General features: G+C 35.7%; 1 protein-coding gene across 1 annotated transcript in view; it reads left to right on the forward strand.

Annotated features, from left to right (window-relative positions):
- SDHA (succinate dehydrogenase complex flavoprotein subunit A) overlaps window positions 1–13654 on the forward strand; it is a 58729-nt gene that overhangs the window by 9907 nt on the left and 35168 nt on the right. Inside the window, exons 2-6 of the mRNA XM_083377110.1 lie at window positions 3435–3524; window positions 4316–4477; window positions 5354–5497; window positions 7738–7902; window positions 12653–12801. Coding sequence (XP_083233236.1) covers window positions 3435–3524; window positions 4316–4477; window positions 5354–5497; window positions 7738–7902; window positions 12653–12801 — 710 coding nt within the window. The remainder of the gene's footprint in view (window positions 1–3434; window positions 3525–4315; window positions 4478–5353; window positions 5498–7737; window positions 7903–12652; window positions 12802–13654) is intronic.

The following is a 13654-nucleotide window of genomic DNA, read 5'->3' on the forward strand; positions in this document are numbered from 1 at the left end:
CCAAAATTCCCTTATTTTATTACACCAAAGATTGTATCATCTAACATACACCCAATAGTTAAATAGCTACCTTCTACCTAATAAACATTGTTTGTTTCATATCCGGATACGTCACAAGTTACCAATCAGAAAGCCTATGTTTATCAATCTACTTTTACTTATATATAACCACAATTTTGACATCAAAGATGGAATCCATAAGCCAATTTTCCATTATGGCAATATATAAATTTATAATATTTTGAATAAGCCTAATAAGTACTTAAATACATTTTAATTCTATCACAAATATTTTCTATTTCAGATTTTAATAAGTCACTAATTACTAACAAAATGACCTATAATATTTCTCTAGAAATTCATTTTTTAAAAATCTAACTCTAGGTGTTTTTTTTTGTCAGTCGGGTTTCCAGACCAAGGACTTCAAATTGCCAAGTAGGTCTTCCTTCCTTTGCATGCATATTATTTTCATCAGAGGAGGCCATCCAACCATCAGCGATGTACAAAGGTTGAACCATTTATAGTCATTATATTGTTGCCATGTTAATTCCACTCTCTTTATTTGCTCTGACATCTCTGTCTGCAGTTCAGTCTGGATTCTTCGTCCATCTGGTTTGATCTGTTTTAAGGAGAAAATCTTATCCAGTATTATAGTTAGTAGTTGACTGTCCAGGCTTTCCACAGGTTGTCTTAATTGGTCTTTGGCGTCCTCTATGTTGGCATCACTATCTTGCCTGTAGTGTACTTCTGAAGTTAAAGGATCTTTAGAAAGGGTCAAAAGTTGAGTATTAAGTTTTTCCCTAGTTTGTTGTTGGTCTTAAAGATTGTCTGTCATAGTAGTAGTTCCTTGTACTTTAATTGTAGGTTCTTTGAGTAAAGTCAGGTTTTGGATAATAGTTTTTTCAGTACTTTGTTGTTGTTGCTTATATTCCTCTGTCTCAATAGTAGTATCTTCCAAGTTTGTTATATTCTGAAGTGTAAATTCTTTACAGTCTGGGTTTCAGTTTGTAAATTAAAGTTGGCATGTAAATTATTTAATCTGGAGATAGACATCTCAGTAACTATAGATTGTTTCATATATAAGATTATATTCAAACGAGGTTTGTGGCTGATCGTTCTCCATTTTGTAGTAATTATAAATAGTCCTTAGTGGAGGCTATTTTTCAAACAAAAAACAGTAAGTTTCCACCTCCACAAGTCTCAGCCAAATTCATCCCCATCTTTTTCAGTTTTTTATCTTAATGCCAAGGTCAGTGCAAAGTGTAAGGAAGCTTGTTTGCCAATGGTATTCACTTTCTGTAACAGATTTTTCTTTTTGTCTCCTTGTTTAGATTCCCACTACGGTGGGAAGGTAACAGCGTTCCGTGCCCCTTTGGCGTCTAGTCATGCCGGCCACATGACCACGGAGATGTCCTTGGACAAGCGCTGGCTCTTCGGCTTTGAAATGGAGATGAGCACCAGCCCCTAGAGTCGGAAATGACTAGCACGCATGTGCGGGGGAACCTTTACCTTTACCTTAGATTGATAGGTAGAATAGTCCATTTCTATTAATATAGGAATTTGGGGCCAAAGGTAGAAAGGCAGTAAGTCCAATTAATCAGTATCATGTAGTTCAAGGCTTTTTCTTTTCTCTTCCAGTGTAGACAAGGGCCACTATTAAGGAGGGTGGGGGAAAAATCCCTTCCCTCTCTCCTTGCAAGGGGAAACAAATTTGGAAAGCTTTGAAAGGAAGAGTAGACAATTAGGAAAAGAAGAAGGCAATTCTTACCCAGTTTTCAAGTGCTTTCAAGTGCTTTGTTATGATTTTGGCTTCGGCAGGAGATGGCTAAACGATGGGCCATGGGAGTGGCCGATCCTTTCTTCTTCGGTTCGGAGAGTAGCTCCAATCTGACAGGAGGGCCACCGCCCTTCTACCGCCAACTGGAGAGACCTTTCCCCCGCTTGTCACCCCTCTTTTAAAGTTTGTGCTAGCTGTTTCTTTGGAACAAGCTTCAATGCAGGCAGCCATATTCTGTTGTTTTTGTGCTGTTCTAGATGCTCAGTTATTCTTTGCTTCAGTTCTTTTATTTCTTTAGTTAGAGGGTTTTGTTCTTCCTGAGGAAGAGGTGCCTGGTTTCCAAAAGGGAACAGTTGTATATCTCTGCTGGATTCCTTCACTGCCAACTCCCCCTGGTTTGCCTCTACATTCTGAATTACTTCTGGCAAGGCATTGATTTCTTTGCCCTGGGTAAACCTTTGCAGTTTGTCCAATTCTGTTTCTGTGAATACTTTATTTCATATTATAAATTATTATGGTTTGTTGCACAGTCATCCAGAGGTTTAGACAGGCTTTGGCATTTTTATCCACCTATTGAGTCCTTCCCAAAGACACAGATAAGAATGTGTTGTTGTTTGATGGTGTTAAAGGAGTTACCACAGGATGTAAGCTGTTCCAAATAAAGTTGCCTTTTGCAGTTGACTGATGGAGATTTTGTTAGTAAAAATGGTGTTTACATGGTGTTCCAGATATTTTGGGACACCATAAGTTTAGAATTAACATAGTAGGATGCACTGTAATGCATTTTGTCCAGATTTTGAATTTTTTAGTATAAAATTCAGCCCAATATCAGGCTAAAAGTCTAGGTGGTATTTTCTCTGCTTTTGTTGAAAAAAGTTTGAAATAAAGTCATAATACTTCTTAACATTTCTTATTATTTCCTTTTTGTTTTGACAGTTGCTGGGAAAATGTAACTACAGATATTATATTTTTGCATATTATTTGGTTATGATGAGATATGTTAGAAAAGTATCATAAAATACAACTCGTTGCACTGTCCCAAGGTCATTTGATTGCCATGTATAACCTTTCTAGCTGGCTTCTGACAAGCAAAATCAATGATCACATGATTCACTTAATAACAGCAGTGATTCACTTAACAACTGGCAAAAAAGGTTATAAAATGGGGTACAATTCAATTAACAGCTATCTTAGCAACTGAATTTTTTGGGGATTTTTGGGACCAATTGTTGTAAGCAGCAGATTGGTGCCTTTACAATATTAAAAGGTAAAGGTTCCCCCGCACATGCGTGCTGGTCATTTCCGACTCTAGGGGCCGGTGCTCATCTCTGTTTCAAAGACGAAGAGCCAGCACTTGTCCGAGGACGTCTCTATGGTCATGCGGCCGGCATGACTAGATGCCAAAGGCACGCGGAATGCTGTTACCTTCCCACCGTAGTGGTCCCTATTTTTCTACTTGCAGTTTTACGTGCTTTCGAACTGCTAGGTTGGCAGAAGCTGGGATGAGTAACAGGTGCTCACTCTGTTACGTGGCACTCGGGATTTGACCCGCCAAACTGCCGACCTTCTGATCGACAAGCTCAGTGTCCTAACCCACTGAGCCACCGCGTCCCTTTTACAACATTAGAAGATTTTAACTATTACTCTTATGTTTCAGCAAAGGCCAACAGCTTATGATCTGTTTTCTCGTAATTTTCACTTCACGGCATATGGAAAGAAGAATGTGTCTGCCAAAACATCTGATCCAGTAAGTTATTTTTCAATCACTTACATGGCTTCTTTATCCAATCCAGATATGCTGGAAAAAATAAAATATTCAGTCAACACATTGTTCTAAGATGCAATGTAATTTGTTTCTGAATGAGTTGTTTGGTTATCAAATCATGATTTGTGGTTTAACAGTTGAATAGTGGATTATTCAATAAGCCTTGATTAAGCCATGGCTTCATATGCATACTGAACATTTAGCCAATAAGCAACTACATGGGTAGGCATCTGTAAGTTTAAAGTTGGATTCAAATGATCCCATCCTCATTTTTCCTTAATGAGGATTCTGGCATTCAATCTTGTTTGTAGGGATCAGTCAAATTACAGTTTATTTATTTATCTGCTCACCTGCTCAAATTAAATACTAAAGCTTACAGTAGGCATGTCAAACTGCCAGCTCAGGAACCAGAAGTGTTACGGTAAAACCGTGGCCACCCGATTGCCGGCAATGGGGAAAAAATCCTGATACGTTGCATGATGTCATGTGATGTCACGAGTTTGACATGCCTGGCTTACAGGAATGAAAGAACTTTTTGTTAACATGGGAAAGAATGGCAACAAAGGATTAAGGACTTGAGTTTAATAATGCTTCTAATTATTTAAATTATAGAGGATCACAAATCAAAAGGCAATGACAGATACTTGAATTTTTTCCCAACATAGTCTTTATTGATTGTGCTGGTCTCCAAGTGTAAGTTGAAATAATAATTTAAATTGTATTGGGGTATTGCAAATATTTCATCTCAAGATGTTTTGCCTTTTGTTGTTCAGATTTCAACACAGTATCCTGTAGTGGACCATGAATTCGATGCAGTTGTAGTGGGTGCAGGTGGTGCAGGTTTGAGAGCTGCCTTTGGCTTGTCTGAGGCTGGGTTTAATACAGCATGTGTTTCCAAGTTATTCCCGACCAGATCTCATACTGTTGCTGCACAAGTAAGAGACCTCTTTTTCTCAGTCTGTCTTTCAAACTAAAGGAAGGGAAATGAAGCGTGCCACATGCTACCTAGATTTATATTATATACAGATTCATTGTTTAGCAGAATCTATATAGTAGTAAAATACTTTTTGTCTCTTTATAACATTGAATTTGCCTAAACAGTTCATCATAGTGCAAAATTTTTTGAATTAAGTTACCTCAATTCCGTTAATTTAAAAAATGTGTTCAAAAGACTGCTGCAGCGTCGCAGTGGTTAGCTGTGGTCAAATGATCATGATTTTCAGTGCTCCATACCAGTTTCCTCCAAGCAAAGTCAGTGGGGAAGCCAGTAGGAAGTTAGAAATGATTCCTGCTTCCACTGTTTTTCTGCTTACCTGTGGTCATTCTGATTCTCTGCTTCGGTAAGGAAATGTTTCTGAAAGATGGCCAAATGGGTCATAGGTTGTCTAGTTAATGGTAGTGCTTGGGGCTATGTTAGTATTGATTGTTATGAATAACATACATTGAACTGTGCATTATATATTTGTTTTGCATTGGAACGTTGATTCATGGTAAAATTCTGAATTTAATTTTCACAAGAGAGATCATCTGGAGCTTTGGAATCAAGAATTGCTATATGCTAATAATACCCAACTTAACTCTCCATATCATTTAACTGTAAACAAATGTATTCCCTTGATTGATTCTAAATTTAATAAATGATTTTTTAAAAAAAATTGGTTGTTATTATAATCATAATCATAAAAAACTAAATGTACCATGCAGTTCTTATTTCTTGATCGATGAAAACATTATTTTGTGTTGATCTCAATATTAAAGTTATGATTTATTGACATTTTAACAATTTGTCTCTGCAATGATTTAATTTATAGGGAGGAATCAATGCTGCTTTGGGGAACATGGAAGTTGATAACTGGCGATGGCATTTCTATGATACTGTGAAAGGCTCTGATTGGCTAGGAGATCAGGATGCAATTCATTATATGACAGAGCAAGCCCCTGCTTCAGTTATTGAGGTACAGTTACTCAGATTCTTTGACTATCTACAAATATTCACATTGATAACATAATTAGGGAAAACAGTTTCTTTAACTAAAACAATTGTTTTCCTTAATTATAGTATCAATGTGAAAAATAAGAGACGTAAACATGTATTGACTGCCTTTATTTGTCTTTTAATAAAATAACTAATATGTGAAAAGACCCAGAAAAACTGCTGATGACCATTAATTTCTTGATAATGTCAATATGATTGAAGATATCCTTTTCTGAAAAGGCAGCCCCAAACAAAATGTTTATATTTTATGTCATTTAAAACAGCAGTTCCCAACCTATGCAGCTTGGCGGCCTGGCTGGGGAGAGGGAACTGGACTGCACAAATGGGAAGCATTCGTGCAGAAGTGCAGTTCGACTTGCATGAGCGGCAGGCTGGTGTGAACAACATGCCACACAGCTTGACTGCAATTTCTCGCGCAGCCCAGGTCTGAATAAGCCACGGCCTGCAGCCCAGGAATAGGGGACCTCTTATTTAAAACCATTGTAAATTCATTTACAAATTTCAGGTTTGGATCACATTTTTTTTCCTAGATTGAGATACCCTGTTTAATTGTTTGTTTTAAGACATGACCCATTCTAATTTACCTAAGTTTACCTAGTATTCTTCATTTCCTCCTTAGATGTTTTAAATGTTTTGGGGCTTTTTGCATTCTGTGATATATCATTGAAAAATGGGGAACTATCTAACAAAATGTAATTCAATGTAGAGAAAAGTAAAGTCTTACACCTAGGCAAGAAAAACCAGAAGTATAAATATAGATTTGGTGAAAGTAGGCTTAATAGTAGTAACTGTGAGAGGGATCTTGGAATCTTAGTGGACAATCAAATATGAGTCAAAAGTGTGCGGTGGCAGCCCAAAAAGCCAATGCAATCTTAAAGATCATGTGATGTACTAATACCATTCTATAAAGCCTTAATAAGACCACACCTAGAATATTGCAACCAGTTTTGATCACCACACTATAAAAAAGATATTGAGACTATAAAAAGTGCAGAGAAGAACAACAAAGATGACTAGGGGATTAGAAGCTAAAACATATGAAGAATGGCTACAGGAACGTGGCATGGCTAGTCTAGTGAAGAGAAGGACCAGGGAAGAAATGATAGCAGTGTTCCAAAAAAAATATTGCAGCACGTTTGAAGTTTGCAAAAGAACACCTGGATGTTCCACAGCACTACTGGCAAAATATACTGTGGACAGATGAAACCAAAATTGAGTTGTTTGGGAAAAACACACAACAGTATGTGTGGAGAAAAAAAGACACAGCACGCCAACATCAAAACCTCATCCCCACTATAAAACATGGCGGAGGGAGCATCATGGTTTGGGGCTGCTTTGCTGCCTAAGGGCCTGGACGGATTGTTGTCATTGATGGGAAAATGAATTCCAGAGTTTATCAGGACATTTTTCAGGAAAACATACGACCATCTGTCCACCATGTCCTGAAGCTCCGCAGAGGATGGGTGATGCAACAGGACAATGACCCAAAGCATACAAGTAATTCAACAAAACAATGGCTTCAACAGAACAGAATACACCTTCTGGAGTGGCCCAGTCAGAGTCCTGACCTCAACCCAATTGAAATGCTGTGGCATGACCTTAAGAGAGCAATTCACACCAGACATCCCAAGAATATTACTACACTGAAACAGTTTTGTGAAGAGGAGTAGTCCAAAATTACTCCAGATCGTTGTGCAGGTCTGATCTGCAACTACAGGAAATGTTTGGTTGAGGCTATTGCTGCCAAAGGAGGGTCAATCAGTTATTAAGTACAAAGGTTCACATACTTTTTCCACCCTGCACTGTGAATGTTTCCATCTTATGTTCAATTAAAACATGACAACAGCTAATGTTTGTATAGTATTATTTTAAGCAGACTGTGTTTTTCTATTGTTGTGACTTACATGACATTTAGAGCGCATTTTATGGCCAATTCATACAAAATTCCACGTAATCCCAAAGGGTTCACATACTTTTTCTTGCAACTGTAATTTTCAGTAACTTCTATTAGAACTTCTACTTACATAATAGCGCAGAATCTTGCACCAAAATATACTAAATAGATTAAAATGTTGCTTAGCTTATGTTTTTATTTTATTTCTTTTTTGAGGCTGAGATATTTTCAGATTGCATTATATCTTACTTTTCCTTGTCTTTATATACATAATTAAATTGTTCGTCTCATTTTGGATTCCTCAGCTAGAGAATTATGGTATGCCATTTAGCCGGACAGAAGATGGAAAGATCTATCAACGTGCTTTTGGAGGTCAGAGCCTTAAATTTGGGAAAGGAGGACAGGCTCACCGTTGCTGTTGTGTGGCTGATAGGACAGGTCACTCTCTGTTACATACACTGTATGGCCGGGTAAGTAGTTGTTTGTGGAGTGGGGAACAAAGATAACTAAAGTCATGATTAACAGAGTTACTTTTAAAATTGATGGTGACATTGGCTTATGCCTATTGCTGTTATGACTCACTCCAGATAAAATTTGGCTGATGTTCCTATATGTTGTTTGTATAAATGTTGTTGTTATTTGCGAAGTGTCCAACCCATTGCGACCCCTTGGACAACGTTCCTCCAGGCCTTCCTGTCCTCTACCATCTTCTGGAGTCCATTTAGGCTCATGCCCACTGCTTCAGTGACTTCCTCCAGCCATTCTCTGTCATCCCCTTCTTCTCTTGCCCTCAACCTTTCCCAGCATTAGGCTCTTCTCCAGTGAGTCCTCATTAGGTGGACAAAGTATTTTAATTTCAACTTCAGGATCTGAGTCAAAAGTTGGAGTTAAGATTGCTGGGAGAAATATCAACAACCTAAAATATGGAGATGATACCACTCTAATGGCAGAAAGTGAAGAGGAACTTAAGAGCCTCTTGTTGCGAGTGAAAAAGGAGAGTGCAAAAGTTGGGTTGAAACTAAACATTAAGAAAACCAAGATCATGGCATCCGGCCCTCTCAGTCCTGGCAAATAGATGGGGAAGAAATGGTAGTGACAGATTTTATTTTCCTGGGCTCCAAGATCACTGCAGATGATTCATTATATAAATGAATTGTATAAATAAATACAATCAAAATAATAGAGTTTATATAAGTTATATTTCTCTGTTATTCAGAATTCAAAATGATAGGTTTTTTAGAATTGTTTTTCCTTTATCTTTGATTTTATAAAAAATAAAGGAACTGTGAAGATGCCTTGTAATTCCAGTAGATGGTAGCTAGTGGTCACAGAAGAGAGCTTGGGATTGTTGTGGATGCATGATGAAAATGTTAATCCAATGGGTTCTTTGAAATAGTAATTTCCAAATTATACATTAGGGAAGAAATTCAATATTGCCAGCAAATAATAGCTTTATAAGTGTGATTTCAGTTAAAAACTATTTAAGACAGTTGTATCATAACAAGGCTGTTATGTGCTTGAAAATAGGGAGGAAAAAAGCTATTAAAGGGGTCAAATTAATGTTGGGGAAAATTTTTTTGTAATTCAGAGAACAGACAAGTATACAAATTATCAAGGAGATGTAAAAGACCAGACTTTCACATCTTAAAATCTAGAACTTGGATCATCAAGAAAGTTGAGTGCAAAGATAAAATTAAGTATTATTTCACATGGGGTATAGTTAAACTACCTAATTCTCATCTAATCCATGAACAGGCTCTCAATTTGAATGAATTTAACATTTATTAAAATACTGTCAAGATGAATCCAGATATATATACATATACGTATACATACACATACACAGACACACACACACACACACCCATCCATTCGGACAATGGCTGTCCTAACTTAAAAACCTTCATAATTTCTGAAGGCAATCTGTTCTACTAATTGTTATTTGTTATCACTGTCAAGAAGTTTCTCCTTACTTCTAGATTTGTTCTCTCCTTGATTAATTTCCATCCATTGCTTCTTGTCCTTCCTTCTAGTTCTAACGAATACAAATGGCTAGTCCTTCCAGAAAACTGGCAATCAAATGGTCTCCTTTAATTCAAATAACATATGTAAGAATAGAGGGAGATCTATTTGATGATTTAAAGGCGCTGATATGGAGGCCTACTTGGCAAAGGAAGAAAGCTAGAATAAGATTGAAAAAAATGGGGTTTTTGATTCATTAGAGGGGATTTTATATTGTCAGAGGGTTAAAGGGAGATGTTGAGATAAGCGGAATTTTGGTTATTAGATTTAAAATACCGTAGTTGGAAATCAGTTGAAAATAAGGATTTGATTTGTTTAATATTGAAAAATTAGATTTAAAAGGGAAAAGAAAATTAATTATCATGAATGAATATGTTTGATTTATTGATTAACGTAGGCAATATATATAATGGTTTTGATTTATTAAAGGGGATATTGTATTATTAAGTAGATGACTTAATATGGTGGGAAATAGATAATTTTTAGGAAGTAGAACAAGATTACATTTAAACAGATAAAATGTGTATTTTGGATATTATAGTTTGTTATGAAGTGAGATAAGGGAAATCTTGGTTACCCAAAGTGTGAAAATTATGGATATCAAAGGTTAAATTGGAATACTGATGAGAAAAATTAATAACAGGATATGGAGTGTTTATGAAGATTGAATGCAGTTAAGATATGTATAAGCTAAAATTTATTGATAAATGTAATGATGTTTTTATTGAGTTGATATAATTAGAAATGTACTAGTTTGAATACAAGACAGTAAATGTTAAGGGAAAAAGAGAAGAAATATCTGATATTGTAACCTGAGATTTGCACTAAATATTTTGTTATTGAACTATTGATTAACCCAGTCACCGTGTTGCTTTTTAAATACTCAAATGTAAAATTGGAAGATTCATAAAATATTAGAAGAAAAAAGAAATATGAATCAGTTGCCAAGCATCTGAATATAAATCACGTGACCCTGGGGATGCTGCAAAGGTCATAAGTATGAAAAATGCTCATAAGTCACTTTTTTTCAATACCATTGTAACTGAACGATCACTAAGCGAACTGTTGGAAGTCGAGGACTGCCTGCACTTTATCACTTTGTTCGTTTTTTTGGTCATCACATTTTTGACACCTTGCTAGGCGATTGGTGGTGCTCAAATATTGCCTTATCCTAAAAGTGGTAAAATTGGTGAAAAGGTTGAAAAGCCCTGGTATAAAACACCCATATTGGCTGAATACAGTATTTCCTTAGAAAGGTTTCAAACCTGAATAGCATTGATGGAAGAACAATCTGCCCCAAAGTTAGCAATATTCTTTTACAACTATGGCTGCTGGTGAGCCAAGTAATCTTTGTTAGTTCATTAGAATATACCCTGCAATGTAAGAGTTCAGTATTAATCATCTGTTATGCCACCCGCCCCTGTTCAAAGGAATATCCTATATCTCTGTAGAACTAGCTTCTCCTCTGTGTCTTCTGAAGCCACTAATCTGCATTAGCTGTCCTAGAATTAAAAGAAAGTATTGGAACTTGGGCGTTGCTATTTACTTCCTCATCTAATTTAGAAATATAGTTTTCCATTAGAGACTTTAATTTATCAATCTTTTTATTTCCTTCCAAGAGCTGATCAAATATAGCAATAACTCTGTTAAAAGGCAATTTTTGGCAATCAAATCCAAGTCTCTTTTAAAATTGCTTTTATATTGTATTGTATTGTGTTGTGTTGTATTGTATTGTTATATTATATTATATTATATTAATTATATTATATTATATTATATTATATTATATTATATTATATTATATTATATTATATTATATTATATTATATTATATTATATTATATTATATTATATTTATTGTATTATTACATTACATTACATTACATTACATTACATTACATTCCTTGTTCTCCCCTCTATCTCCTATTGAAGCCTCATTTTCCATAGAAAGGCAGTAATCCTCCTCCCAATCCAGTAAGGTGAGGGTTTATTTACAGAGATTACAAGGGGAGGAAAAACAAAAGAAAGACTTGCAATGTCCATTATTTGAAATAAGTCCTTTATCTTTGGTTATCTGGGTGTCGTTGCCGCCATGTCGTGTTTAAGATTTCCTCCTGACTGTTTATTCAGTTTATGCCTCCTTTTAAACTTCTTTTTCGAGTCCCTTTTTGCTTTTACTGTTATATTTTGTTTTTGCATCCTTGGGTGATTTGGAGGATTTTAAAACATGCTCCCACTTCATTGGCAAATGCTTGAAGCTGATAAATTCCAGAGCTTATAGTCTAAAACCTAATCCTATCTAATCCTAAATTTAAAATCCTAAAATTCCTACTCTTAGTAAAAGAAAACTAATTTTATTAGTTAATATTAGATAAAAATATTTTAAAACCATATATAAAAGATAACTAAAATAAGAGGATAAGGAGCTCACTAAAAGAGTTGTCCCTTGGTGGCCATCTTGGTCTCCTCACTCTCTCTAATCATATTTGGCACTTTGTTTCTTAAGTTACTGTAAACAGATTTTTATTGAATGTTAGTAAAAAAATATTCTAACAGTGTGCCCTTGGATGGTTGAACCATTTATCCAGGAAATTAATAGCTTTACTGTATGAGTTTAAATATGGGCTGGGCAGCCATCAGTCATGAATACTTTAATTTAGATTATTTCATTGAGCAAAGAGTTGAATTTAACAATTTAAATTCACCCAATCAATCAATTTATATAGTTGCCTATCTCAGTGATTCTGAGCAGCTTACAATTTAAAAAAGCTTATTTTTTAAAATACATTTTTAGGAAGCAGGGCACTTGACACATTTAGTGCCCCAAGTTTGAGAACGCAGCCAGGTTTTTAGGGTCTTACAAAAGGTTAACAGGGTTGGGGCCATTCTAATCTGAAGGAAGAATGTTCCATAAAGCAGGGGCCACTATGGAAAAACTTGTCTTCTGCTCTCCGTCAGATGACAATCTTTGACTGACAGGATCTGAACTATCTTCATTCTGCAGAATCGATTGAAGGTTTTCAATTCTAAGGTTATTACTTTTAACATTCTCATAAACATATTAAATATTTATAAAATAGCTAAAATAGGTAGGTTCTTAGCCAGCTTTATGGTCTAAATAAACACTTTCTAATTAACATTGATGCTTTATTACTGAAATTAATTACAGACGTTTTGTTCTCTTTCTCTCACCATCAGTCACTCAGATATGATACCAGCTACTTTGTGGAATATTTTGCTCTTGATCTTCTAATGGAAAATGGAGAATGTTGTGGTATTATTGCACTTTGCATAGAAGATGGCACAATACATCGTTTTAGAGCAAAGAATACAGTTATTGCCACCGGGTAATATATTAATAATCATATGAAGAAATGTCAATCGGCCTTCTTGTTTTAATTCATCCAGCATTATCATTTTTGCATATAATATAATATGCCACTAGTTTATATTCTTCCATGAATTTTTGCCTTTCTTCTAGCTGAGATAGGGCATGAGAAATGTAATGCAGCCCATATCTTCCATACTTGAATCTAGCTATAACATTTTTGTTAAACTGGAAAATACTTCTTTTTGCATGGGTACATGGAAAGCTGGTAGGATCACTTCACTGGATGTGTTCTAGCAGAAGTTAGACAGGAATTATTTACTGTAAATGCCTACACTGGGCACAGTATTAAGCTTGATAGCCTAAATCACGGGTGTCAAAAGTTCTGGCTCGCAGGCCGGTTGCATCATACAGAGGACATGCCCACCCCAGCTCCGGCAATGCAAAAAAAGTTACGATACATCATTACACATCACATGATGTGGCAACTTTGACACCCATGGCTTAAATGATCCCTTCCAAATAGTTTCCATTAAAATGAGTTTCATTCTGAAACAGGTTTGTCAACTTCTGAAGAGTTGGTAGCTGCAGTTCAGGAGGTAATTTGAAAATGTCTGTTGACATACTTTCATAGGAAATATCAGCGGTGATTGTTTTGGTCAATTTTTCAGCCTTCTGGATATTTTCTTTCTGTAGGATTCTGATTCCTAATATTAAAACTTCTGAAGTGTAAAGAAACATCAAGATTGATTTCAAAAATTGTGATTTGTTTATTATCTATGAGCTGGAGAATGCTAAAGATGGAAAGTTCTCTGAGTTAAATTGTTCCTATTCCTACCATGCTGCTGCTGATGATGATGATATGCATGTGT

Source organism: Vipera ursinii (assembly GCF_947247035.1).
Source record: "Vipera ursinii genome assembly, chromosome: Z".
Taxonomy (NCBI): domain Eukaryota; kingdom Metazoa; phylum Chordata; class Lepidosauria; order Squamata; family Viperidae; genus Vipera; species Vipera ursinii.